Genomic DNA, 26,278 nt, shown 5'->3' with positions numbered 1-26,278 from the left:
TAGGACCAGTCAGTAAACATTTAGATATGTGGAAATAACCAGAAACATGCAGTTTGCTGAAAACTAAATAATACAAAAACAGGATGCAAACAATAGACAGAGATGGATTAACACGTTGACAATGCTGCCATTTGATACTTCATACTTGGTCGTCAAAAAAGACGGAAAATATGCAAATTCCTCATATGGGACCAAAAGCCAACAAAACAACTGCGCATTCAATTTAGATCATTCTGGCAGTAATACTTACTGTACGTTCACACCTGCGTGTGTTTGCCAACAGATGGTGTGTTCTACTTTATTATTTTAGTATATTAGCGAAGAGTTTACTCTCCAGCAAGGTATGAAAACACATTTGTAGACCACTCACCCTGCGAAACCGGTTTAATTGTGCACGGCAGATTTGAAAGTGTCAATGATTGCATCTGGTTTACCATATAGGTGGCAGCTGAACCTTATTATATGTATTTTATAAACATCAGACTGCCACAATGGATAAATCATGTTCGCCTAAAGCGTTTAGCTCTCTGGGAGGGGGGGAGACATTAATTTTTGTTGGAAAGCAAACATGTCAGAACTTTGTAGCACCTGCCAAAGACCGACACACCCTCGATCTGAAAAAGGAGAGGAAAATCTATCTGGAGGGGGCTGCTATACCTTCAGTGGCTTTAACAACAAATGCCCGAGCCAGCCAGCCTTCCGGCTGGAGGAAGAGGGCAACACAGGCAGAGAGGCTCATTATTCAGCTGCTTGGGGCTGAAAAGCTGCGGCGAGACACGGGCAAGGACTGAATACCAAGTCCGGACTTCCTCCACAGAGAGAGTGCCATTTACAAAGCACCTCTGTGGCCTGGGATGGCTTCATCCGTCACCGGAATGGCAGGCGTTTGTCGCGGATAAGAATAATCTGATTTAGTTAGTATAAGGATGCCGAAGACATTTCGAAAGAGAGGTTGTTCTCTCCACCTGTGTTGCTTTCAGCAGGCAGGATCGCGTAGATTGATTGGAAGTAATCTGCCACTCAGTTGAATGTGAAGCCTCTGACCTGGGACATTTCATTAAGATTCTTTCTCATCATCTCATTTGACAATGTAAAACAAAGGAATGCAAATATTAGCAGGTTGCGTGCTGCAGCGTGTGGGAATATCTGTTATGCCACTTATGAAGGTTTGTCGTGGTTTTCGCAAAAGGCAGTCCAGCATGCCTGTACTGTAATTGTTTCCAGTATAGGTGATATTAATATCCCACCTATTGTGGAAACACATGTATGCTCCTGGGTGAGTCCTTAAGCTAACATAGAGGACATCAGCTACAATTTCCTCAGATATAATCAACAGTTTAACACCACTCAAACCACATATTTGCGTAGGGCCCCTGAGGTTTTGTGTTGGGCCCCTGATCTTTTGCATAGGGCCCTGAGGTGAAACATCAGAGTGTTGCACTAAAACTCAGAGACTGAGACAGGCCTACTAGAAACTATGTCCACAACTCCCAAATATTAACTCCCAGATATTAACTCCCAGATATTAACTCCCAGATAGTGTTTAGAAATCAAAATACAACAAAAACACCCCCTCCACATGCATTTTTAGAGATCAAACCAGAGAGTGGCTGGTCATACTAACCATCTCTTCTGTTGAGTTTGGCGAAACGCGGGGAGTGGTTTTCTGATGAGTGCGATGAACTCTCGAAAGACGCCAGGGGCAGCACGGACACAAGAGGGCTGTCACAATTATCTGTGGGAAGGAACGGAGAAGCAGTTAGAGACGGAACGTTCACGCCGATCCGGGATGAAATACAGAACAACAGCAAGCGATGCACACATCACAACCCATAAATTAGTTCATGCCTGTAATAAATTTTCTTTGTTTTCAAGGAGAATCTGTCCCTGAAAATCTTCAGTATCCACTATGCTCAGAATTAGTCTTTTTTAAACACTATGCTATACCTATTAAGACAGTTAACGCCATTGTCTGTCGGTCATGCTACACAGTCATATGAACAGCAATCAGGTCTGAACTGAGATGGCTTACGTTCTTCATCATTAGTGCTCCACCAGGGGTGTAGCTTGTTGTGTAGCTTGGGTGTAGCATGTTTAAATTTTTTTTATTTCACACTCACTAACCTACAACTCACACTGCGGGATGCAGACACCTCCAGTGTCTTGCCTACCGCTAGAAAATTAATGTAACCTCGTGGACATTCATTATATTGCTGCATATTGCCTGTGCAGGTAAAAATGGCAGCTTAAAAAGCAACAGAATATTCTTTTACAGATAGGCTATCAGTAACGACTGAGCATGGGCAGAAAGTAAAGAGGCTTTCTGATTATACTGATATAAGGATCTTAAGGAGATAGTTAGGCAAATAACGTGTCTAGGTCTCAGGCACAGTACGGTATATTATATTATTTTTGCATAATTTATAATATCGTTCTAGCACGTTAATAAATCAGGCTTAAAGGTTATTTATAATTTAATGTCCTCACAGAAGCAATGGTATCACATCATCTAGATATTTGGACTCTGCTTGGTTTTCATTTTGTCTTGTTTTTTTCCTTCACAAGTTCCTCTGAAATTTAATATTGGCTTCATCAGTTTCACTAAAAATAGACCTGACAGTGTATTATTGGTAAACTATATAAGCGGACTCAAAGTAAATACTTTAGCAATGACTACTGGATACATTTGATATTCATTATGAAGATGGTGACTAATGTTAATGGTAAAATCATCATGATGAATAAAATATGCATCTATGAACTGTCTGAACCATTATATAAGAGGAAACTGGCTGTCATCAATTTAAAATTTTAATTCATGATCTTGATCATCCATCCAGATACTTCCAGCTGCTCATCTAGTACAGGGTCGCTGGGGATCTTGATGAAGTACTTAATGCATTTTTGCATTTAGAGTTTTCCAGCCACCTCCTGCATCCTGAGATTTATTATGATATGGTACATTACAGAAGCTGCACATGTAGTGATTAATGGAAAATATGCATGTATCTTGACTTAATGCATCAAAATGTGCACTAGTCCGCACTATTCACAGCAAATCCACAGCTGTTGTTTGGAGATTGGCAGGTGTAGTTTACTATACAGTACATGATACTATTGGTCGGCGGTTTATTTTTTATCCTGGCCGAAATGAGATAGTATGAAATGCACAGTTTACCTCTCCAACTAACCACTTTACATGGGCCACCAGGTGCATGGAACTCACAGTTAACATTACAAAAATAAATTAAAATAAATAAATAAACACAATACATGTGTGGGAGTGTGTTTGTGGATTAGGTATATATTACATTGTGGGAACAATTCTCTTACGAATGAGAACTTAAATCATCGTTTTAAGGGTATACGCATGTACAAGGAACTAGGATGCTGGGAGTACGCACGCTACGCTGCTGCGCGGCGGGAGTAATGGCCAGAAGTCGTACTGGGTGGAATTGGGGCACAGAGAAAAAATTGATGTTGTGGGCAGGAAATGGGAGCCCAAGGAACACAATTTGGATTTGCAGTCCTATTCGCTCATATGTCTGACAATTTGTAAGTTGAAAGTTCGTAAGTAGGGGAGTGTCTGTATTACATGGTCATCTGTCGCAATGCAGAACCAAGATCCATGACTGAACATGGTACGGCATCACTCAGCATCAGTCTATACCATACGGCACCATATATATATATATATATATATATATATATATATATATATATATATATATATATATATATATATTGTATAGGGAGAGAGAGAGAATGCCCAAGTCCCTTAAAGCCTATTTTCCCAACTCATATGCATATTTATGGAGACGTAAATGCATAAGTTACGACTGCTTGAATTATGAACTGCTCCTGTCAGTCTGGCAAACAGTGATTCTTTACTTCTAATTGGTCGGGGAAGTTTCCAGGGAGGCACAGTTTTTGATGTTAGTGGTGACTTTGTTCTGAACTTGCTCACTTATTTAAGTGCTCCTTGATATCATTTGTCACCGCAAACATCAAAGCACTGAATTAATGTAACCGAGTCCGAAGGGGATGCCGTGATTTCTTTAATCTTTAATTTGATACAAGAGTGTCAAACTTTACAGTAGAATCAGACTATCATCATCGTTTTCTTATTTAGAGCACAATCTCTCCTAGACAAGCGTTCACTACTACTACTACTATTACTACTATTACTACTAATAATAATAATAATAACAACAATACTAATAATAATAATAATCACAATAAGCACAAAGGTCATTCAGTAAAGATTAGAATGCAAAAATGCAAGTTGTTACAATGTTGACTTGAAAGTAGCTAGCTGAAGTAACGCAATCTTCAGGAGGCCAGTCATCATAAATCATTGACACCACAGTAAACTTTCACGAAAGAGTCCCGAAATTGAGATGGATTAGCAATGCAAGAAATTTTACCTACAGTATGTTGGAATAGCCAGGTATCAGTGGTACAACACATACAATGAAGTACTTAGCCCTTAATGCTGCAGCCTGGTCTTTCTCTGGATAAAGTTCAGTGAACGGCAATTCAGAGTAAATTCAACGGATGGCCCACAGATAACACGACTGAGATTAAACGCTGGGGTGAGAGCTGGGTTAGATGTAGAGCGAGGTTATATTTCTTCCTAAGTTTGAACTACATACACAAACATGAAAAGGCAACTTCCTAGGTCTCTTGGGAGTTTCCTGTTAGAATAGCCTTCGTACTTGAGGTGCATTTAATCAAAAACAGAGAAACTGGCACTAGCTTCACTCTGTGTTCTGTAGGTTTACCACACTACTATGCTGTCCATACCTCATGAATGACAGCGGGGACACGCGATACATTACAGTATCAAGCCCCCTGCTCTGAGTGGTCCAGCATCCGCGGACTTTGACAGTTTCCTCTCTCATTGGCTCACGCCTTTCCTGTTACCTGATGCCCCTGCGGTGTGGACCTCAATGATGACAGCCTCCTCCCTGCCAGCTGTGACCCACAGCTGTACGCAGCAGCAGTGTGTAGCTCTACCTCCTGATGACCTTCCAGCAGTCACCACCCCACCTCTCCCGCTGGCCTACCGCTTGCTGACGGCCTGTGAAATTCACACATGGGGGCCATATCGTTTCCTTTGGTCCCCGCTGATGTACATGGACAACCTCGACTACCCCTGCCATTATTATTATTAATTTCAGCGTGTCATGCAGAGACTTTTTCGAGAGCCAGGTGGTCGACCAGGTGAGATAGGCAGGGGGGGGTCCCTCGGTAAAGTCTGCATGATTGTCGGTGATTGAAAAGTGGACAAACGGGGCAGATGCTCGACACCATCAACCTCAAAAGCATCTTGCCTTTGTTGGAATGCCAATGAATAAGGTTGCCAATCTAGTATTATAAGGCACGGATGGTAAACCAAGCAAAGAAGTAAAGCAGTTAGCCTGACATTATTCTTAATATAATTATTTCTTTATTGAAAGGCAACTCCCGTGTTTCGATGCTGTGGTCAGAATTATGTCCACTGTGGGTTATTATTTAGCACGAACATCACAGGGCCTGTGCAAAGCCATAAGCAGTTTGGAGAAATCTCAATCCTAATACCTGCAGCACTCTTTGCGTACGGTATTTTTTCACTTTGAAGACCACATGCCTTCCCAGTGACCCTGTAGTGCATTTGCATAAAGTCTTTCATGGACGTGAAAAATAAATAAATACATACATACTGTTTTTTTTTTCAAGTTAACAGTATGTGTATCTGCAGCCAGTTCGACTTACATTCTAATTTATTGGATCAAAGATGATTCTGCAACCAATTAACCTTTCAAGGGAAGCCTGGGTGACTTAAGATCAATTACTTTCAGCTGCAAGACTCAATTTTTCTTAAGCTAAGCAGAGAGAGAAGTAAAAGTGAATGATTGTATGGAAGAGAGGGAATGATAGAAGGAGATGGTCCGAGCGTCAGCCTGACACACATTGTGGCTTCTGGTCAGAAGCAAAGGGCGGAATGTTCCACAAGCAACATTAATCGCTAAGTCAGCCTTCAGCTGCGGCAAAATGGTGGACAAAGTGAATAACTTGCTTCAAAGCGCTCAAGAAAAATCCCACGGACGCTACAAATTAGAACGTCAACTTAAAGTGTGCTGCCTTCTCCGACATGCAAAGGAAGTTAATTAGACAGGAGACATGGACAGGCCAACAAATACAAATGTGAAAGAACAGAAATGGAGAGAGAGTGAGATTCTCCCAAACAATTTTCAGGTTCAAATCGTGACGGGCTGCCTGAACACAGAACAAAGGGCCATGCAGTTAAGCTGAATGAAATCTCCCTTTGGAGAAAGAAGACAGGATTTCATTATGAGGGCTGAATAGGCGGAATAGCTGTTTTGCCTGTGCCGCTTCGATTGTCCACGCCTCATCGCGGGCCACTGCCATGACATGACATCCACTGCAGCGGGAAGCCGGAGCTATTTTCTTTCAAGGCAGTTGTGAATATTTGGGCTACATGGATGCACAAAGCCTCGCAGGTCCCGAAAGACCCATAAAAATGAGCGGGGGTAAAGTACATGCGGGTAACAATTTAATACAGATGCAACCTAACAACATCTCACATGTTATTCTGCCACTGGAACACAATCTACAGTAGTCGCTCATCTCTTATTATTCTGACAAACCTCTCAGAAAACATGGCAAAAAAGCAGGGGACAAAAAAAAATATGCTTTTAAACCTCTCCGAGCAAGAGATGTGATCAGAAGGTGCCGGCGAAAGTGAAATGGAAATCAGGGAATAATTGACTCGCCCATAATGCAATCCCTGTAATTTATGACAGGTAATGTGTTAAACACATCCATCTTCCAACTGGTTCAGGATGGCAGGGGGGCTTAGAGCCTATTCCAGGCAGCATGGGCTACAAGGCAGGGGGGCACCAGAGGCAGGGGGATATCCAGAGCACAAGGACACCTGGGGCAGAGGGACACCAGGGTCAGATGGATACCCTGAGCAGAGGGACACCTGGGGCAGAGGGACACCTGGGGCAGAGGGACACCTGGGGCAGAGGCATATGCTCAGCTGAGGGACACCCGGGACAGAGGGACACCCAGGGCAGAGGGACACCTGGGGCAGAGGCATATGCTCAGCTGAGGGACACCCGGGGCAGAGGGACACCCGGGACAGAAGGACACCTGGGGCAGGGAGACACCTGGGGCAGGGGGACACCAAGGTCAGAGACATATGCTGAGCAGAGGGACACCCGGAGCAGAGGGACACCTGGGGCAGAGGGACACCCGGAGCAGAGGGACACCCAGAGCAGGGGGACACCAGGGTCAGAGGGATATGCAGAACAGAGGGACACCTAGGGCAGAGGGACACCTGGGGCAGGGGGACACCAGGGTCAGAGGGATATGCTGAGCAGAGGGACACCTGGGGCAGAGGGACACCTGGGGCAGGGGGACACCAGGGTCAGAGGGATATGCTGAGCAGAGAGACACCCAGAGCAGAGGGACACCTGGGGCAGGGGGACACCTGGGGCAGAGTGACACCTAGGGCCGGGGGACACCAGGGTCAGAGATATATGCTGAACAGAGGGACACCCGGAGCAGAGAGACACCTGAGGCAGACGATACGGTACGGAAGGGAGTCATACAGCCCTTGTATCCTCTCCTGCAGCAAGTTCGGCTCACAGCTGTTGTAACTGGCCCTCGAGATCCAGCACAGTAGCACTGGGTCTGCGATGTCCAAGTTGATCCCACACATGTTCGATTGGGCTGGCCATAGGAGGACCTCAGTATCACACAGGCAGTCCATAGACACACGTGCCATGTGTTGACGAGGGTTGTCTTGTTGAGAGACTGTACCAGGGTGCTGTCTCAGGAGGGGTAACACATTTGGACGCAGGATGTGACTGACTGTCACTACCAGAGATGACCTGAAGTCATGCCCTATGGCTCCCCACACAATGATGTCATATCCTATGGCTCTACACACCATGATGTCAAACCCTATGGCTCCCTACACCATGATGTCATACCCTATGGCTCCCCAGACTATGATGTCATACCCTATGGCTCCCCAGACTATGATGTCATACCCTATGGCTCCCCACACTATGATGTCATACCCTATGGCTCCCCACACTATGATGTCATACCCTATGGCTCCCCACACCGTGATGTCATACCCTATGGCTCCCCAGACTATGATGTCATACCCTATGGCTCCCCACACTATGATGTCATACCCTATGGCTCCCCACACCATGATGTCATACCCTATGGCTCCCCGCACTATGATGTCATACCCTATGGCTCCCCACACCATAATGCCAGGAGTAACGCCGGTGTGTCTCTCCACAACATTAGCAGGATTGGTCCTCTCCCCTCGGCGCCGCCATACTTGCACATTGTGGTCATCTGTGGTAATGCAGAACCGAGATTCATCACTGAACATGGTACGGCATCACTCGGCATCAGTCCATACCTCCCGGTTACGGCACCGCTCCAAATGCAGCTGTCGCTGCATTGCTGTTAACGGTAGCTTACGCATGGGACAGTGAACCCGTTGTCCGGTTGATGTCAGTCGTCAAGACGCGGTGCGGGACAACACAGAGTGTTGTAGAGAGTCCAATGCCTGTGTCCAGATGGCAGGCACAAATGTCATTGGGTTCTGTAATTATTGCCACACAATATGACAATCCTCCCTTGGTGTGGTCTGTCTTTGGCGTCCGGAACCTTAACGACATGTGTGGGTGCCCTCACGTGTCCATTGGTTTCAACATCAGGAGACTGATATCTGCATGCCCCACATGCCAGGTAGTTCCACGATATGATCACCTGGCCTCATGCAAACCGACAATGCGACCCCTGTCAAACTCCGTCAAGTGCAGGTAATGCTGTAAAATGCATCTACATGGTATCCTCTGCGTCTGGTGACTAGACGTGCCAGCTCCTTGCAAATCGAATCATTTACATACCCACCGCTGGCCTGCACGTGTACCAAATTTCATCTAAATCGGACCATCACTTCTGGGTGCTTAACTTTTTTTGTCACTGAGTATATCTTGCTATGCTCACATGTGAAGCATTTGTGTTTGCGTTTCGTATGACGCGTAATGTGTTCTGTATGTAAAAGAATGTAATTTTGGTGTTGAACAAAAGGTGTAAGAGCAAACAGAGCAGAGCTGTTTGAAGTTCCTTCTCATCAGCTGTCACCTGCCTCCTTTTATCCACAGCTCTGGAGACTTGGGGGAGTATTATTCATAGCAAAGTAGTAGGGTTACACAAGCGCCACATAAGGAAATCACACTAATTCCAAATGCACCAAATGGGGTACAATTCGACCCCCAACCCTGGAGGTGTGAGGCAACAGCACTACTCAGGAGTCATCCACATCATCATCTTCATCATCATCTTCATCATCATCATCATTATTATTATTACATGTAGACTTAAATATGTAGCACCGTGACCTAAAAAAGAAGGAAATATCCACAATGATGGATGACCCATTGAGTTTTAGGTATATTACATAAATGGCATCTCTGCCGTTACCTGCGAGTCCAGGGGAAAGAGCCCGGGCTCCCTGACGTCGCAATGCAGGACACATCTGAGCCACCGCAGATAATGCGATGACTGCGATGGCTCTCGCACATTCAGTATTTATAAGGGGATGACTGAGCCAACCTCAGTCAGTTAGCCTTTCGAGGGAGGATGTTCGTCATTTTTGTGGTTCCATTTTCACAGCGTAGGCTCTTTCTTCACGTCAGACAGGAATAAATGTTATCACATCTGCCGTTTGCATAATTTAGTCCGTAACTTCATGGGCAATTTAAAGGACCCCCCCAGGCATCTTGCAGACTTAATAAATGTGTTTAAAACATTGTCTATCGGTTGAATTCAATTTTAAATAGAATGTGCAGCTGGCTGTATCTGAATCAACAACGTAGCAGCGCTGAAAGTCTGTCGTCTATTCCTTTGAGTATGGCATCTGCTTCAGGTAAATGTCAAGTGGATTAATGACAGAATTTGGACTTCAGCTGCTGTGGCACGAGGCTGGGGCGGGGCGGCCCCGCATAAGGGGAGAAGGGATGGAGTCAGCGGTAAAAACAGCGTAAACAGGCCCAGCCGGTGCGGAAGGCGAGGTGTGCTGACGGACGCCAGCCCGTAAAGACGAACAAGCAGGCTTCCTGCCCAAGAGGTTTTGCTATCTCAGAGGGAGGGGCCAGCAGCATCAGGGCTATTTTTAAGAAGCAGGGCCCCCGTCCGGCTGTGGCTCTCGTTCAAGGTCCCAGAGAAGGGGACGGTGGAGACTTCACCAGTTATTTTGGGCCGGTGTGGTGGTAACCTTGTTCTTTTATACTAGTCATTGCCTAAAGCTCTGCACAGCAGGAGGAGTACAGCATGCCAGGAGTCCACCGGGGCCAGTGACATGGGGGTAACTCACATAAGCTCCCTGACTCTATGTACCGCCGGACAATTATTAAGTAAATGGCAAAATTCTCCTGAAATCCTAAAAAGCTGGTAATGCTCGATAAGGGACTCCCAGCGCTCACAGGCTTCGGACGTCCCTCAGTTACAGTAGGTCTCTAACATTAGTGACATTTTGTTCTTTCGGAAAGTGTCCTAAAGAACATAATTAACAACAGAGTCCATCCACCTATTTCTCTTAAGTCCTGATGTAAAACGTTTAAGCACGACAAAAATTTTTCCAGTGATTTCTCAAAACAAACTATGCAATGTGGCACATCATTACTGATTATTAGCTGTTGTGTCATTTGTCTGTGTTCAGAAATTAATTTAAAATTATGAGCCATTATATATGTAAATTAGATTTTTTTCCTCACATTACAGTTATTTCCGCAATGGTTATCACCCCCAAACTAATAACATTAACAAAGGCAAATTAGCCTTTTTGGCAATTTTTATTTTTAATTGATATTGACTGAACTAAAGCTTCGAAGTGTTAATTTACATTATTATTATTATTATTATTATTATTATTATTATCTTCATCTGCACATCGGGGACACACACACATACTAGAATATATCATCAAAAAGTTAAATATAAGTGAAACTCTATCAAATCTAAAACAGTTTTTGGAGTTTTTGTCAGACCTACAGGCATAGAAATTGTTATTTTTTGCATGTATTATTTTATTATTTGATTTTGTGTGAAGCACAAATATAAACATCATTCAAACAACATTAATCCCAATATAGTTATATACATAAACCCAAAATGAAATGCTTTTGTTTTCCATAGCTGGAATCTGCCCATAGTCCTCATTTTCACCTGTTAAACTGACATGAAAATTCTTGCTTAGTTCAACACTGCTTGAAAATGATAGTTGGCATTTAAACAAGGGGTGTAAATAGAAAACATTTGAAATCTAACGAACCATGATTGCCGTTAACTCAATTACCTTAACAGTTTGTTCTCATTATATAAATAAATTTAAAAACCATTCTGTTTTTAAATATATGTTTAAAAAGAAATACAGAGTATTGCAGCGGATGTAGAGGCAGGAATTTTTATAATGGTCATAAGTGAAATACATGGGTAATTAAAGCAGATCAATACGGCCTTCAGAGTAATTCTGTCAAATTGGCTGAGCAAATTACCTCTGTGAGAGTTCTCTGAAAAAGCCAGCTTGGTCGTAAATGTAAATAACGTCCTTCCGCTTAGCTGCATGCGTAAGCAGCACCAGATAACGCATGTTAGGAAAGGGTACAATGAAAGAACAGAACAGACCACAATGTGGCACAAGCATTTAGTGAAATTTTGATAGATTTCAAGTGCCTTTGGGGTATCCTAGCTCCAAAGCTTTATCTGATACAGCGCTGGTGATTATTTCTCATGTTGTTCTTTATAACCAAATTTGTAATTATTACATAAAATTTTAATTAACACCTAATAATGCAAGTTTTAGACTTTAAGAAAAGCAACCAACAAATAAACAAACAAAATAAATAAAATAAATATATATCCTAAAGTATTAACTGTTAAATTGTGTTTCACATTTACATGGTCGAAAATAAACGTTAAACTGAGTGTTACAGGACGCAACTGTTATATCGACGGAACAAACAGACATCATCAGTCCATTGACAAGGCTGACCGTTGGCCTGTGGAGTGATGGTGACCTTCTGCACCCTGGGATTCTCAGCTTACTGCTCAGACCCCCGCTACGGCAGCATCTCAGGCAGTCTGTTACTCTAATTGCCCGGGTCTGCCAGGGTTGTCTCCCTCATTGATATTAATAACAGCGGCCTTGACAGACAAAAACCGGTAGCTGCGGTTTAATGGCTTCCAGGCAGATGTTTTTTTGATGCATTCCCCAGACCGAGCCGGAGTTAACAGCCCCTTCGGTGCACCTGTGTCCCTTGTCTAATCCAGAGATGATGTAGGTGCTACTTATATTTTAATTGAAACCGGAAGTTTAAAGTTGTTTTTTTTTAACATTCTCATCCCCACATTCAGAGATCTGTTTTTATGTTTGTTGGGGTCTGATTCCTATATATGAAATCTGGGTTCTGGTTCTGTAATTCATTTCTTTGTTTTCTCCTTCAACTCTTCTTCTCCAGGTTCCCTCGGACTCCATCAACACTCACAAACACTTCCTGTGCACATTGATCCGGAATGTGCTGTGTGTCCGATCAGCAGCTGAAAGTCCCAATGATTGCCTGTTTCCATTGATGTTCCTGCTGTACAGACCCGACTCATCATAGTGCAATAACTGTTATTCTGGGTCTGTCTTTTTTTAAGCATTTAGCCCTAAAAGAACTCCTGTCAGTTCTGACCCAGAAACAGCTGGATTTTCTCATGAGTACTGTACAGGTAGATGTGATACAGAAATGCAATACCTCGGACGACTCCTTAACTGCATGTGCTGCATCGTACAAGGCTAGCTGGACTGTATACCAAACATTTTTTCTGAGCCAATCTTCCTGCCACTCTACTCATTTAACGGCAGATATTTGGATTGGTGAGATCAAGTGGATTGAGTGATTACTGTAAACAGCAGCATATGGCTAAGCAGCATAACCGTACAAATGTTCCTTCATACAAGAAAAACAACAAAAAAACTTCCCAGAAATGTAAAAAACATTCAATGTTTACTGTTTCACACATTCAATGGTGTCGTTTTATCACTCTGTGACTGCCTAGCCAACAGAATCAACAAACAAACCAATAAAAAGCCTTTGTCCAGGAACAAAATGTAAATGTATTATTTTATTGCATAGATTTTCAAAAATCACGTATTAACTTGACAGGTATAGGAGTTTGAAAATTCAATGGCTTCTAAAACAAAATGCATTCGTGCAAATGGGAAATATTCATTTGCTGCTTAATATCCAGTATAAACTGAAGTAAATGGGAGAGGCTTTAGTAGGCACTCTTCATTGTCATTGCTGAGGATTACAAACATTCTTGCGTCTGGAAATCATTCCACCCTAACGCCCATATGCTGGAGTAAAGGAGAATCATGTAGCTGGTAAAGCGCAACACAGCAGTTATTCGGAAAGCTTGCTCTACTCATCTATGTACTGTACAACATACTCTTCCTTTCACATTGACGCACCAGGACACACTATATATATATATATGACATTCTGTGTGTATGTAGTGCTTTATTATTAGCTTGAATCATTTCCTTGATTTTAACTGCTCCGTTGAAATATTTGTCAGTGTTTACATGAGGTAAGTAGATCATTTACCTGCCGCTAAAGTAGAAACATGGCTGTAAAATCACCCATTGATTCTAACCGCTGACCTCCAGCCCAAGGTCACGGGTTGCCACGGTGAGTCAATTTAGAGGCTGCCACAGGAAGCATAATTACATTTCGCTAACACTGACCTTTTTTTTTTAAGAAAAAAAGCAGGCTGGATCCGAAGCTCTTAAATGACTTCTAAAATCGTATATACCGCAAGCTGTGTGGTTTGAAAATAATAAAAAAAAGAATGGTTTGCCTTATAAAATTGGTACTCCTTTCTTCCTTCTGTGTTGACACGGCATGAAAGACGTCATAATCCAACCGGATGGCTAATCTCACTCAGCAACAAATGATCAGTTATTCACATTGCATGGATAGCTGTGGTTCTGTTTTATTTACAAAGTGATGTGAAAGAACATTTTAATCTGATCTTTAGCGTCAAATTTAGCGATACATTGTATCTCACATTGCGGGGGCTCTGGAGCCTATCCTGGAGGCTATGGTCACAAGACAGGGAACAACCCAGGATGGGGAGCCAACCGATCGCAGAACACTAATATTTTAACACTCTTATTCAATGTTTCAAGGAAACCAATCAGCAGGAATATATGTTTGCTTTCTGATGAAAATGAAAGCGTTCACTTTCACAAATGACTTTTAGCAAAGACCAGCGCTGATTTTCATCTTAAAATCGCTACGGATTTGGCTCAGGTTTAATCTATGGGACTCATATGATTGGTTGGATTTAAGTCCAGTCTTATCTGTATGTCCCTTATAATATCACAGTGCTATAAATTAAACATAGCCAGCTTGGGACACTGTGCTCATGGATGGAAGGTGGCTGGTTGAAGCACCCAGGTCAGCAGAGTGTGTCACCTTTGGGCAATGGACCAAGGCCTTGAACCCCGATTGCCGCAGTGACTGAATGACTTGCTCAATTGTACATCGCTTTGGATAAGACCGTCTGCTATATAAATAAATGTATGTTATTATTCATTAAATGCTGCTATTCTCAATGCCTACTTACATGTTATTCATGCAGATCATATTATTCTTGAGAGAAAAAGTACACAGCACCATCCCTCTATTGAAACGATACAGACCCTCCAATGGAAAACAGACTCATATAGATTGCTGGGAGAGCACAGGACACAGTGTCTGACAGCCCCTCGCCTGCTTTGGCCATGCTGGTGTATTGATGGGAGCGATACGGGGGAATCATGCATCTCAGGATCATCTTTTGCCCTTGGAGGAATCAATAGACAGAAACTGATATGCTGCACAGATTAAGCACCTCTGGCATGAAACGGTTCATCCCAACCGACGGTCAGAGCTCTGCAAGCCAATTAGCAACCTGGAAGGATTGATCTCCAGGAAGTGTGTATTGATGTTATGATTAGGGGACACAACAAAGCCCCGTTTAACTCTGAAAGCAAATATAGGAAACAATACAGAGTTCGGACTGGTAATGCGTGTTCTTATCAGTGTGGCTTTGCCCATCGCCGTCACGTTCGCGGCAGATTAGCTGCAAAAACGAAGGCCACTGTGACAACCTCGAGACCCAGAGGACGCGAGTCTCTCCTTTATCAAATCAACATGGAGGGGACAAAAAAACACAGCAGATAATATATGACAGAAAAAAAAAAAACCCGACATTTGTTGGGGCAGCAGTCAGGGTCAAGGTGCCACTCAGAACATGTGATGTATGAAGAACTATGATCCAAAAGAGAAGAGCCTTATTAAAATACACTACAGCTTCCCAGACTTTCTGTACAGCACATGGACCTTCTCCCCCAAACCCAGAAATATTCCATATCATTCACCAGCCACCAAATCCTTGCACAGTCTTTTTATGAGTCGCATGCGATACGTGAAAGTGGTGCACTATTCAAACGATATGGGAACTACTTTAACAGTTTTTCTTGCGTAGAAGAACATTGGCATTTAGCTCAATGTGGAAGAGAGTAAAGCCTACAGAAATGCTGAAGTAGCTCCTATTAGACAGTCATGGGTTTATTATTTCTGGGGGCTCACGCAAATGTCACTCTAGGGCCCCCTACTCAGATGTCACTTTGAGGCCCCATTCAAATGTCACTCTGAGGCTCCCTACTCAAATTTCATACTGGGGCCCCACTCAAATATCATTCTGGGGCCCCACTCAGATGTCATTCTGGGGCCCTACTCAAATATCACTCTGGGCCCCCCTACTCAGATGTCATTCTGGGGCCCCACTCAAATATCACTCTGGGGCCCCACTCAAATGTCACTCTGGGCCCCCCTACTCAGATGTCATTCTGGGGCCCCACTCAAATGTCACTCTGGGGCCCCACTCAAATGTCACTCTGGGCCCCCCTACTCAGATGTCATTCTGGGGCCCCACTCAAATGTCACTCTGGGGCCCCACTCAAATGTCACTCTGGGCCCCCCTACTCAGATGTTTCAAACACTAAATAAATAGCTAGTTAGCTGGTTAGCAGAACATGCTGTTTCAGCATCTCCTAAATAAGGAACATGTTTATTTAATATTAAGTGTAGTGACTGTTTATCTTTAATAGGGCCCCCAAACACTGGGGACTCCAAGCAAATGCATGGTTTGAGTGGTTGTAAAAACGGCAGTGATTTGCACCTTATCTCTGACAGGAAGTAATACTGCTAAATGGACTGTATGTTTTGACAGCTGGAATCCACTGCAAAGTACAGAACTGAATAATTTCACATTAGAACATTATTTACATTAACTGCACATTGACACGGATGATTTGGTCGTAGACAGCCATACACGATGATTGGATATGAGGCAGCGTGTCCAAAGACCAAATACCACGCAAAGATGGGACTCGATATTATACTTGCTAAATCATTTTATTTTTATCCTCCAGATAAAAATCCATCCATGTATTCAGGGTCCAGGTGAGCCTGAAGCTTACCCTGCATCAGGCAGTCAGCCAGCATGGAATGATTAAGAATATCCAAACAATATATATGTCTTACATTTCAAAAAATATTATTAGTGGGCATGATCAACCAAGCCTACAAGTTGGACTTGATTTGGTCTACAAATCTCTCTTTGCATTTATATTTAAACACAAAATTAACCTTTTTACTTTCCCAGTCAATGTCACTTCCTAAATAGCAGAGGTGGATAGTTCAGGTCCAGAAACTAAAAATACAGACTAAGATTTTGTTTCAACCAACCAGTTGAGTTACTCTGTGACTGACTCTTTATACTGAACTGGCTGGTTGAAAGAAAATCTTAGTCTGGATTTTTACTTTCTGGACCTGAACTATCCGACTGCTAAAGAGTGATATGAAATTCATGGCATATTTCAGCGATGTTACTCTTCCTTAGAACAAGAAAAGAGGGCCTTCAGTAATCACAGATTTTTTTGTCTAGTTCTTTGCACGTCAATAAAAATATAAAATAATAATATAATTGATATCAATAATATAAAATTTATTTAAAAAAAGAAATTAAAACATTTTAAAAAGTAACAAATTAAGAATTGACTATTCACTAACAACTGTGGAGCTGAGCTCGCTTGTTTGATCAAGAAGTTAACCCAGAGGAATCAGGAACATGATGAAAAGCGACAGAGATCAACATAATATGCCAGTGTTTCCCAATCCAGTCCTCAAGGGACCCACAGTCGGTCCATGTTTTTGCTCCCTCTGAGCTCCCTGTCAGGAATTCCTCATTTTTGCTCCATACCAGCTCCTAACCAGTAAAAATGTGGACTGGATTGGGAAACAGCATTGTGTGCTGTAAAAAAAAAGCCAGAGCTCATCTTCCAATGATGAGCACGATGGTTGGCATAAGTATGGTAGGCTACTATCCTACAGCCCAAGAGACACAGATGGTTGAGCCAAGCGGTCCAGCCACCTACCTGCAGCGGCATGTCTCACAGTCCAACGCCATGGGAGATGCATCATGACTCATTCTGCATGATGCATCTGCTTTGACGTCCACTGAGTCAGAACAGTCAAAATCATGATTCAACTTAAGGATTGACATGACAGCTATCATTTGTTAAAGGCAACTGAAACACCACATGTTGCATTTAGAGGGTTAGGGTTAGGGAGGCTCCTATTCCTGTAAGGCGAAATACAGTTTAGGTTGCTGAATATTGCCAAGTTGTTTAACTTCTAATAATTCAGAATTGTTTAGGAATAATTAATGGATGTTTGTCTATCTATCTATCTATCTATCTATCTATCTATCTATCTATCTATCTATCTATCTATCTATCTATCTATCTATCTATCTATCTATCTATCTAATGTTCAAGGTCACTGGGGCATTGTTTGAGGAAAACTTCAATGTGAGCATCTTTCACTGCCGAGCAACAATCCTATTATGGATGGTAAATATAACGTATGGCCTGTTTATTGTCATAGGTCATTTTGGCAAATATTGATACTTGGAAGCTTTTATCGGATCATTTTTTTTTCCAATTCCAAGGCCAATCTGGAATGAGATGACATGACTTGACATATCACTATTGTTGGAAATTGGTATTTGAAACTGGCGATAAAATATGTTCATACAAAATGTTTACTGTGCAGTCCTGGCCTATTCTATTATATCTTTTACAACAACCCAACAGGTAACAGTTTGTGTGTGTGTGTGTGTGTGTGTGTGTGTGTGTGCATGAGAGTGTGTTTGTGGCTGATCATTGGTTGGAGAGCCTCTGTTTCTTGTTGGGAACCTGATAAATTATTCATTTACGGTGTGGACCTGGACCCAAAGGTGCAGACAAAGTGCCCTATATCTTGCTCTCCAGCTATTCCAGCTAAATCAGATGAACTCAGTCCCAGTTGATGTGGTACCGGGTACATCCAGCACGGTGCTCCACACTGATCCACCTAAAGTGCATTTCTTTGAACTTCTGGTGGTAACAATGGCACAAAGTCATACCATTGGAAGTGTTAGGGCACTGAGCAACCCACCAAGCCACATGAATATATGTTCTAAAGTAACAAATAGACATAGTTGACAGAATGTTTAGAAGAACATGCTATGGAAAGTCAGTAGGGTGACCACTCGTCTGGAGAGTCCAGTTTTCCAGCGTCTGTCCAGACTGCGGTTGGGTGTCCTCCTTTTAGCCCCATTGTCCTCCCCCCCAGCCTTCTCCCCATCAAAAACTAGCAGTATTCTTCAACCCCCCCATCACACGAAAAACGTGTTCCATGCACACACATACTACGGAAGCCAAGAGTGGAAGTGATTGCAATTACACTTTAGGCTGTTATCTCGAGATAATCACGACAGCATCCATAGAATGTATATATTAAAGACCCCCCTCCCACAGCGATAGGTGCATTCCTTTTTCAACCTTGGTCCTCCTTTCTGGACACAGGTTGCTTCCTTTTTTAATCTTACTCCTCCTATTTGGACACAGGTACCCTCCTTTGAATTATTATTCCTCCTATTTGGACTCAGGTACCCTCCTTTTAAGTATTACTCCTCCTATTTGGACACAGGTACCCTCCGTTTAAGTATTACTCCTCCTATTTGGACACAGGTACCCTCCTTTTAAGCCTTAGTCCACCTTTTTGGACACAGGTACCCTCCTTTGAATTATTATTCCTCCTATTTGGACTCAGGTACCCTCCTTTTAAGTATTACTCCTCCTATTTGGACACAGGTACCCTCCGTTTAAGTATTACTCCTCCTATTTGGACACAGGTACCCTCCTTTTAAGCCTTAGTCCACCTTTTTGGACACAGGTACCCTCCTTTGAAGTATTACTCCTCCTATTTGGACTCAGGTACCCTCCTTTGAAGTATTACTCCTCCTATTTGGACACAGGTACCCTCCTTTGAAGTATTGCTCCTCCTATTTGGACTCAGGTACCCTCCTTTGAAGTATTACTCCTCCTATTTGGACTCAGGTACCCTCCTTTTAAGCCTTAGTCCACCTTTTTGGACACAGGTACCCTCCTTTGAAGTATTACTCCTCCTATTTGGACTCAGGTACCCTCCTTTGAAGTATTACTCCTCCTATTTGGACACAGGTACCCTCCTTTGAAGTATTACTCCTCCTATTTGGACACAGGTACCCTCCTTTGAAGTATTACTCCTCCTATTTGAACTCAGGTACCCTCCTTTTAAGTATTACTCCTCCTATTTGGACTCAGGTACCCTTCTTTTAAGTATTACTCCTCCTATTTTGACACAGGTAGCCTCCCTTTAAGCCTTAGTCCACCTTTTTGGACACATGCCCTCCTGTTTAAAGCCATGCTGGAGGTCACCCTCGAAGTTACACACCTTAGAAGAAATGCATTTTCAGCTGCTTCGTTTTTAAATGATATAATTCATTTTGGAAAATATCAATTTCTGGGGATAATATCAATCCCGATCTCTACTTATTCCGACAAGCCTGGTATTTAACCGTCCAAACACTTCTGGACGCTTCAGCAGCCAATGGGCAGAGACAGGAAGACACTGGCTATTTAAAGGATTGATGGGGATGGGTTGTAGATGGGCCATGTTATGAGTGCTGCCACTGCGTGAATGATTAGACTGGATGCCAACCGATGACCTGCTGTGGCATCCATCCCATAAGGCTGCCTGCTCATTGCTCTTCCAAAGCCACCATGGCAATCTAACTGCCTCACCATTTATCTGACTCATTTACCATTTTGTCGTTCATGTTCTCACTTTTTTCCATATATATATATATATATATATATATATATATATATATATATATATATATATATATATATATATATATATATATATATATATATATATATATATATATATATATATATATATATATATATATATGGGGCGGCATGGTGGTGCAGTGGTTAGCACTGCTGCCTCACACCTCTGGGACCCGGGTTCGAGTCTCCGCCTGGGTCACATGTGTGTGGAGTTTGCATGTTCTTTCCATGTCGTCGTGGGGTTTCCTCCGGGTACTCCGGTTTCCCCCCACAGTCCAAAAACATGCTGAGGCTGATTGGCGTCACTGAATTGCCCATAGGTGTGCATGTGAGAGTGACTGGTGTGTGCGTGTGCCCTGCGATGGGCTGGCCCCCCATCCTGGGTTGTTCCCTGCCTCGTGCCCATTGCTTCCGGGATAGGCTCCGGACCCCCCACGACCCAATAGGATAAGCGGTTTGGAAAATGGATGGATGGATATATATATATATATATATATATATATATACAGAATATCATTTATTTGCACAGTTTAATAAGAGATATTGTAAATATATCCAATACATTTCAATAAATTATATTCAGCAAACAGTTCTACTTTTAATGAGGTATCTTCAAAGCATAGCTCTTCACAAAAAGGAGGAGGTCGTAAAGGGAAGATCCATTTTTTACACATACAGCTACTTGTTACAGACTGAATAGAGGTCAGATATCAGAAATGAAATGGGAAAAGAATGTGCCAAACTTGTTTTAATGAATCAGGCTTTAGGATGATATCAAGGGTTTTCGTTGAAAAGCATCATTTGTCTTGCACACATCATATGCTACATTTTCCCAGATGACCATGACCCTGTGACACCTTGCATGAGCATGTTTTAACTTTACTGGAGGCTATTCTGTCATCTTTGGTGTCCTTCTCCTCTGTTTCTCCCCCTTTTCCTTGCTCTCTCTTCCTCTTTGTAAATATACCTTTGCCTCATACTTGCAAAATCCGACACGAATGCAGCAAAACTGAGACTCAGGATTAATGGAAGTAGACTGTTCGGTTCCAGGATTAACTCTCATTAAATTCCTGCGAGGTGCATTTGCTAAATTTATAAATCTTTCTCCACATCGACTCTATCACCTCAAAAAAAGTATCCACTGCGTAACACTCAGTGAAATGAACAAATGTTAATGTAGATGAACGTAGAAAATCAATAAGATAAGATGAGATTAACTTCATTGATCCCAGGGGGAACTTTGTGAAACAGCTGTTGACTTCTGTGGTTCCATAAAATGCACTTTGATAAATTTCATTGCGACGTTTCTAATTATATGCAGCAAACATGCCTCAGCCAGTCGCTTTTTTTTTTTTTTTTGCGTTTATTTCTAGACTTATTTATTTATCCTTTAAATAAGCAATTTCTCATAATGTGATATAGATTTATTCCTTAGCGTGCTGTCTGCTCTAATGATCTGATTCTGCTCTGACCTTAAATTAATTGGATTTCTCTTGGATTTGTGGACGTGCTCTGCAGGTCCAGGGTGCCGTGCAACGGAACATCAGAGGCTCCACTCGGAAAGCGGAGTCCTGCAATAAGAGTTTCTGCTGTCCCTCCCCCAAGTCTGTCTTTATACTTTCATCCACCGTGGGGTATCTTCCTTTCAGAGACCTATAAATTTGACCTTATAAATACAGGCAGAGATAGAGGAAATGGATTATAGTGCTCCGTTTTAGGTTAGAAAGTTGACTGAGCTGGCTGGACTGGAAAATTATTCGATATAGCAGGATAGTGCTATCAAATTAAAAACAAATATATTGGTTAAGGACAATGTACAGCTACCTCGGAAATCTGCTTATCGTAATATGCAGTCGCCCCTGTGCACCTGCTGTTCTCAGGGAATATAGTTCATGAATACCATCCGTATTCTGTTACTGATCGTGATTCTGTTTGGGTTGATATCTCAGTATGCATGAAACGTTTCATAGTGCATCTTAATGGACGTTGTGCGTCCACATACAAACCCTCTGTTTTCCTAAACAATGGTCAAAAATTCCTTTGTGGGGAAATTTTCTGAATCTGATAAACCGCACCAAAGTCAGATAAAGTTACTTGCTTGGGAAACCAAAGACAGAAGGACACCCTTCGTTATCTCTCTCTGAGAGATAGAGCAAGTGCATGGATATTCTTCTCAGAAGGGAAGCGTTCTCTCTGTCACCTGACACAGACGGCGCGTTCCCACCACGGCCGATTCCTCGTCCTGCCTTTTGTCTCGCTTGTCCTCCAAAAGAATCTGCCTACTTCATCAGTACCAGCATGTCATCCTTGATTACTGGGTGCAATCTAGAAATCGGGACTGTAGAATGCAGCCTTAACTGCCAATCGGGTGCTTTGCTACAACCGAAGGAATTGGGAAAACTAATGATACCGCATGATACTGCATGACCCACTCGGTCAGTTGAGTAGAACTACAAACAGTCAGCGCATATTTAGCAAATGTCACAGAGCAAATAAAAAACAAATCCCTCCATTTTCTGTAACTGCTTGTCCTATTCAGGGATGGGGGGGGGGGGGGGGCAGAGCTTATCCCTGAAGATACGAGCGCAAGGCAAATAAAAAATATATATGTAAAATATAAGTCTGAGTTTATTTCCAGAGTCTGTCTGTTGATAAAGTTGCTCCACTGAGCTTTTTTTTTTTTTAAATGCATGTTATTTTTTAATAGTATTTTTGTCTGTATACATTAAACAACTGAGACATCTAAACGTAAACTGCCAACACATTTCAGTTAATGGCCAGACTAAAATATTACCTTGACTCATATGATCTGTGAAGAGTAAAATAAACAAACATTTGCAGTACGGTCATCCTTGGGCAGACAGATGCTGATATTCGCATCAATCACAAGCATATATTAGTAAACAGAATTTTTCACTTGCTGGTCCCTGGTAATTTGACTGCATTTAGTTTAAGACAACAACACAAACAACAACGAATAAATAAGTGGTGCTATTTCACTGCTTACTGTGTTCATTATAAACTGTTAAACGATCCAGTACGTCCAGCATCCCAGGCCTCTGCTCGACAAGCGCATTTACGGTGCGGTATTAAAACTGTCCTGGCATGGAGTCATCCAAAATAAGACAAACGAATTCACCATTCTTCAGCGTATGACTTCATTGTACATTATATAATGACAATATATAGTCTATTCTATTTTATACTTTGCAAGGATGAAAAAAGCAGAAATACTGTACATTGAAGTTCCCCTCCATTAAAGTGTATAAAATGCTGCTTAATGACATACTACCTCAGTAGCTAAACAAGCAAATGAATAAACAGTAAATACACAAATAAAGAAACTCCTGATTATTTAATCTTGCCGGGGTAAACATTTTTTATTTTATTTTCTTATTTCAAAAATTGTTAGTTACACATTATCACTAGTACTGTCCAGTCAGTATGTTCATTTAGATCATCAAACTGCAAACAAATTAATATTTTTTCTTGTATTTAAACAATGCAACAATAATACAATTTGGAACCAATATTGTTATATTAGACGTCTCAGATCCGCAATGGAGAAGCAGAAATAGCGTAAACTATTCTGGGCAAAAAATCCGTATCTGGTTTTCAGATAAGTGCTGCCAAGCAAACACAATGGGGAGAGTAACGTAGACTTCCTTTGCTTTGATGTGTTAAATGAGTGCTTCAGTAGTTCTTGTCACATATTTGTCTTTTTACTTTGTGCGGAAACTCTTAAAAAAAATTCTGAACTAATCAGTACAATTTACTCTGTACAGTTCGGAAGAAAAAAATGTAAGAAGTACTTGAAAGAATCTCAGATATTCCTTAAATATGTTCAAATTCCTTGTGAATCACTGGATACCAGGCCCGAAGTAAATGTAGTGTGCATATTATCACTGCCCATGGGGCAGTCCTTGAACACCTGTCAAATGCAGAATAAACTAGATTTATAGGCAAATAACCCGAAACTACACTGACAGAACAGATGCTGACTATTCAGGAAACCAGTGGAGAAGAACAGCCGTGTTTTCAGTACTGACTGCGCGCCAATTCAGGGACTGCATGGGCACGCGCCGAATACAGGGAAAACAAAAACCATTAGTAATGATCATAATCATACAATCATCATTATAATAAAGGGATTATCATATTTGAAAGAATTGTACTTAATACTAATAATACTAATAATGATGATGATGATAATAATAATAATAATAATAATGTACATCAGCAACTGAAACTATTTAAAATGCAATATCTCTAACGACAACGTCCATGTTTTTAAAACAATATGCCATTATATTGTTTTTAATGTAACACCTTACAACAGCGATATATTGTCGGCATTCATCTATGCGAATATATTAGGCTGTAAGAACGACATTTATAAATGAATACTATTTCACGTGCACACTTCTATGGGATTAAGGGAATAATTGCGAGGAAGAACAGGCACGATATGCAAAATCGTATTCGAATTTACGGATTTGTTTGTTTGCGCTGGTAATTTCCACTGTTATCAGTTACTGTGACTGGGGGGAAAACGAAGAAGCAGCGACCTCTAGTGATAACAGAATCAAAACACCAAATACATTTAAAGTATGGGATTTTAGGATTAGGCTCCGAAACATAAGTTTGGGATGCATCACAAAACCAGATATTTTTGACAAGACAGTCTATCCTGACGACCATCATATGTTTAAATATCCATTTGTCGCTATTATACGTTGTCGTGGCACATTAGGAATAATGTATATTTCGTGCATGTTCTGTTAAAGTTAGTGAAGCGCCAGGGGAAAGAAGTTTGCAAAATCCGCACATGCAGAAAAAAAAACAGGATTTCTCCAACTTCAGCGCGTTAAAAGATGCGAAAGCCAGGCGCTGTTGAATTACAAGGAGGCTTAAATATCTGCGCAACACGCTCAGTCAGAACATAAACCAAGAGTACTGAAGTCAAAACGTGCTCCTGCATGGCAAGGTCTGTACTGCATTCAGATAAGTCTACCTCTCATCCTAGGGGTAAGCATCAGTGCAAGCAATAATTATGCAATTATCCAGGCTATGCATGTAAGATAAAATAACATATATACATGGATAGAGGTTCAATCACGATCAGTATACATCTTTTTCGTGGAAATACAGAGCAAATCCTCCAGCTAAAACAAGCTAGATTCTATGCGATCGCAGGAAATGTGTTGTCAACCTGAAAACAGCTGTACTGAGCGCAGTGTTGATCACAGTGTGTGTTACCCACCAGCAAACACCGCCAACTAGTTCCAGGCTAATTCCAACCCCATCTATGCCTATTACACAGAACGAGATCCCCCAAACTCCAGAATTAATACAAATAAAACAAATGTAAACATGTACTTTCACAAGCTTTCAGTGTATGCAGACGGTCCAGTATGATTTTGACAGTTTAAACAGGCTTGTTTTACATATTTAACTTACAGCTACTGGCAGCCAACGCTGAACTGAAGACGCTCAACACGGTGATGCTGAAGCACCAAGACGGATTCTGCGATCCCATCTTCAGCAGCCAGAATCCACACCGCCTTGTATCCTAAGTTCTCGGCCAAATATCTCCAATGCGCCTTGCATCCAGTAATGCTCCAGAGAAGCTTCCGCAGCCGAACCCTGCAGCCAGGGTTGCCGGTGATAATATAGCAAAGCGTCTCCCCCGCAGACCCTTAAAGACGCTCCTACCGCGACGCGCTTGCGGACCCCGGGAACGGCTCTCTCTCTCTCTCTCTCTCTCTCTCTCTCTCTCTCTCTGTCTCTCTCTCTCTCTCTCTCTCTCTCTCTCGCATAACAGCCCCGGCAGCAGTTTTTGCGTAATGTATATTAATTGGAAAATGTAATGCTTTCTATCCAATTATCATGTTTAAACTGCAATCATAACTAGTT

At 42.0% G+C, this 26,278-nt stretch overlaps 1 protein-coding gene across 1 annotated transcript in view; it reads right to left on the bottom strand.

Moving 5' to 3' along the window:
- The window catches only part of LOC125709591 (contactin-associated protein-like 5), an 89,405-nt gene extending 63,366 nt beyond the window's left edge, over positions 1-26,039 (bottom strand). Inside the window, exons 1-2 of the mRNA XM_048978189.1 lie at positions 25,823-26,039; positions 1,625-1,735 (exon numbers count right to left, since the gene is read on the bottom strand). Of these exons, the coding sequence (XP_048834146.1) occupies positions 1,625-1,735; positions 25,823-25,901 (190 nt within the window). The 5' untranslated portion in view covers positions 25,902-26,039. The remainder of the gene's footprint in view (positions 1-1,624; positions 1,736-25,822) is intronic.
- Between the last annotated feature and the right edge of the window lie 239 nt (positions 26,040-26,278).

Source organism: Brienomyrus brachyistius, chromosome 16, assembly GCF_023856365.1.
Source record: "Brienomyrus brachyistius isolate T26 chromosome 16, BBRACH_0.4, whole genome shotgun sequence".
NCBI classification, from domain to species: Eukaryota; Metazoa; Chordata; class Actinopteri; order Osteoglossiformes; family Mormyridae; genus Brienomyrus; species Brienomyrus brachyistius.
This window is presented reverse-complemented; position numbering and strand designations above follow the sequence as displayed.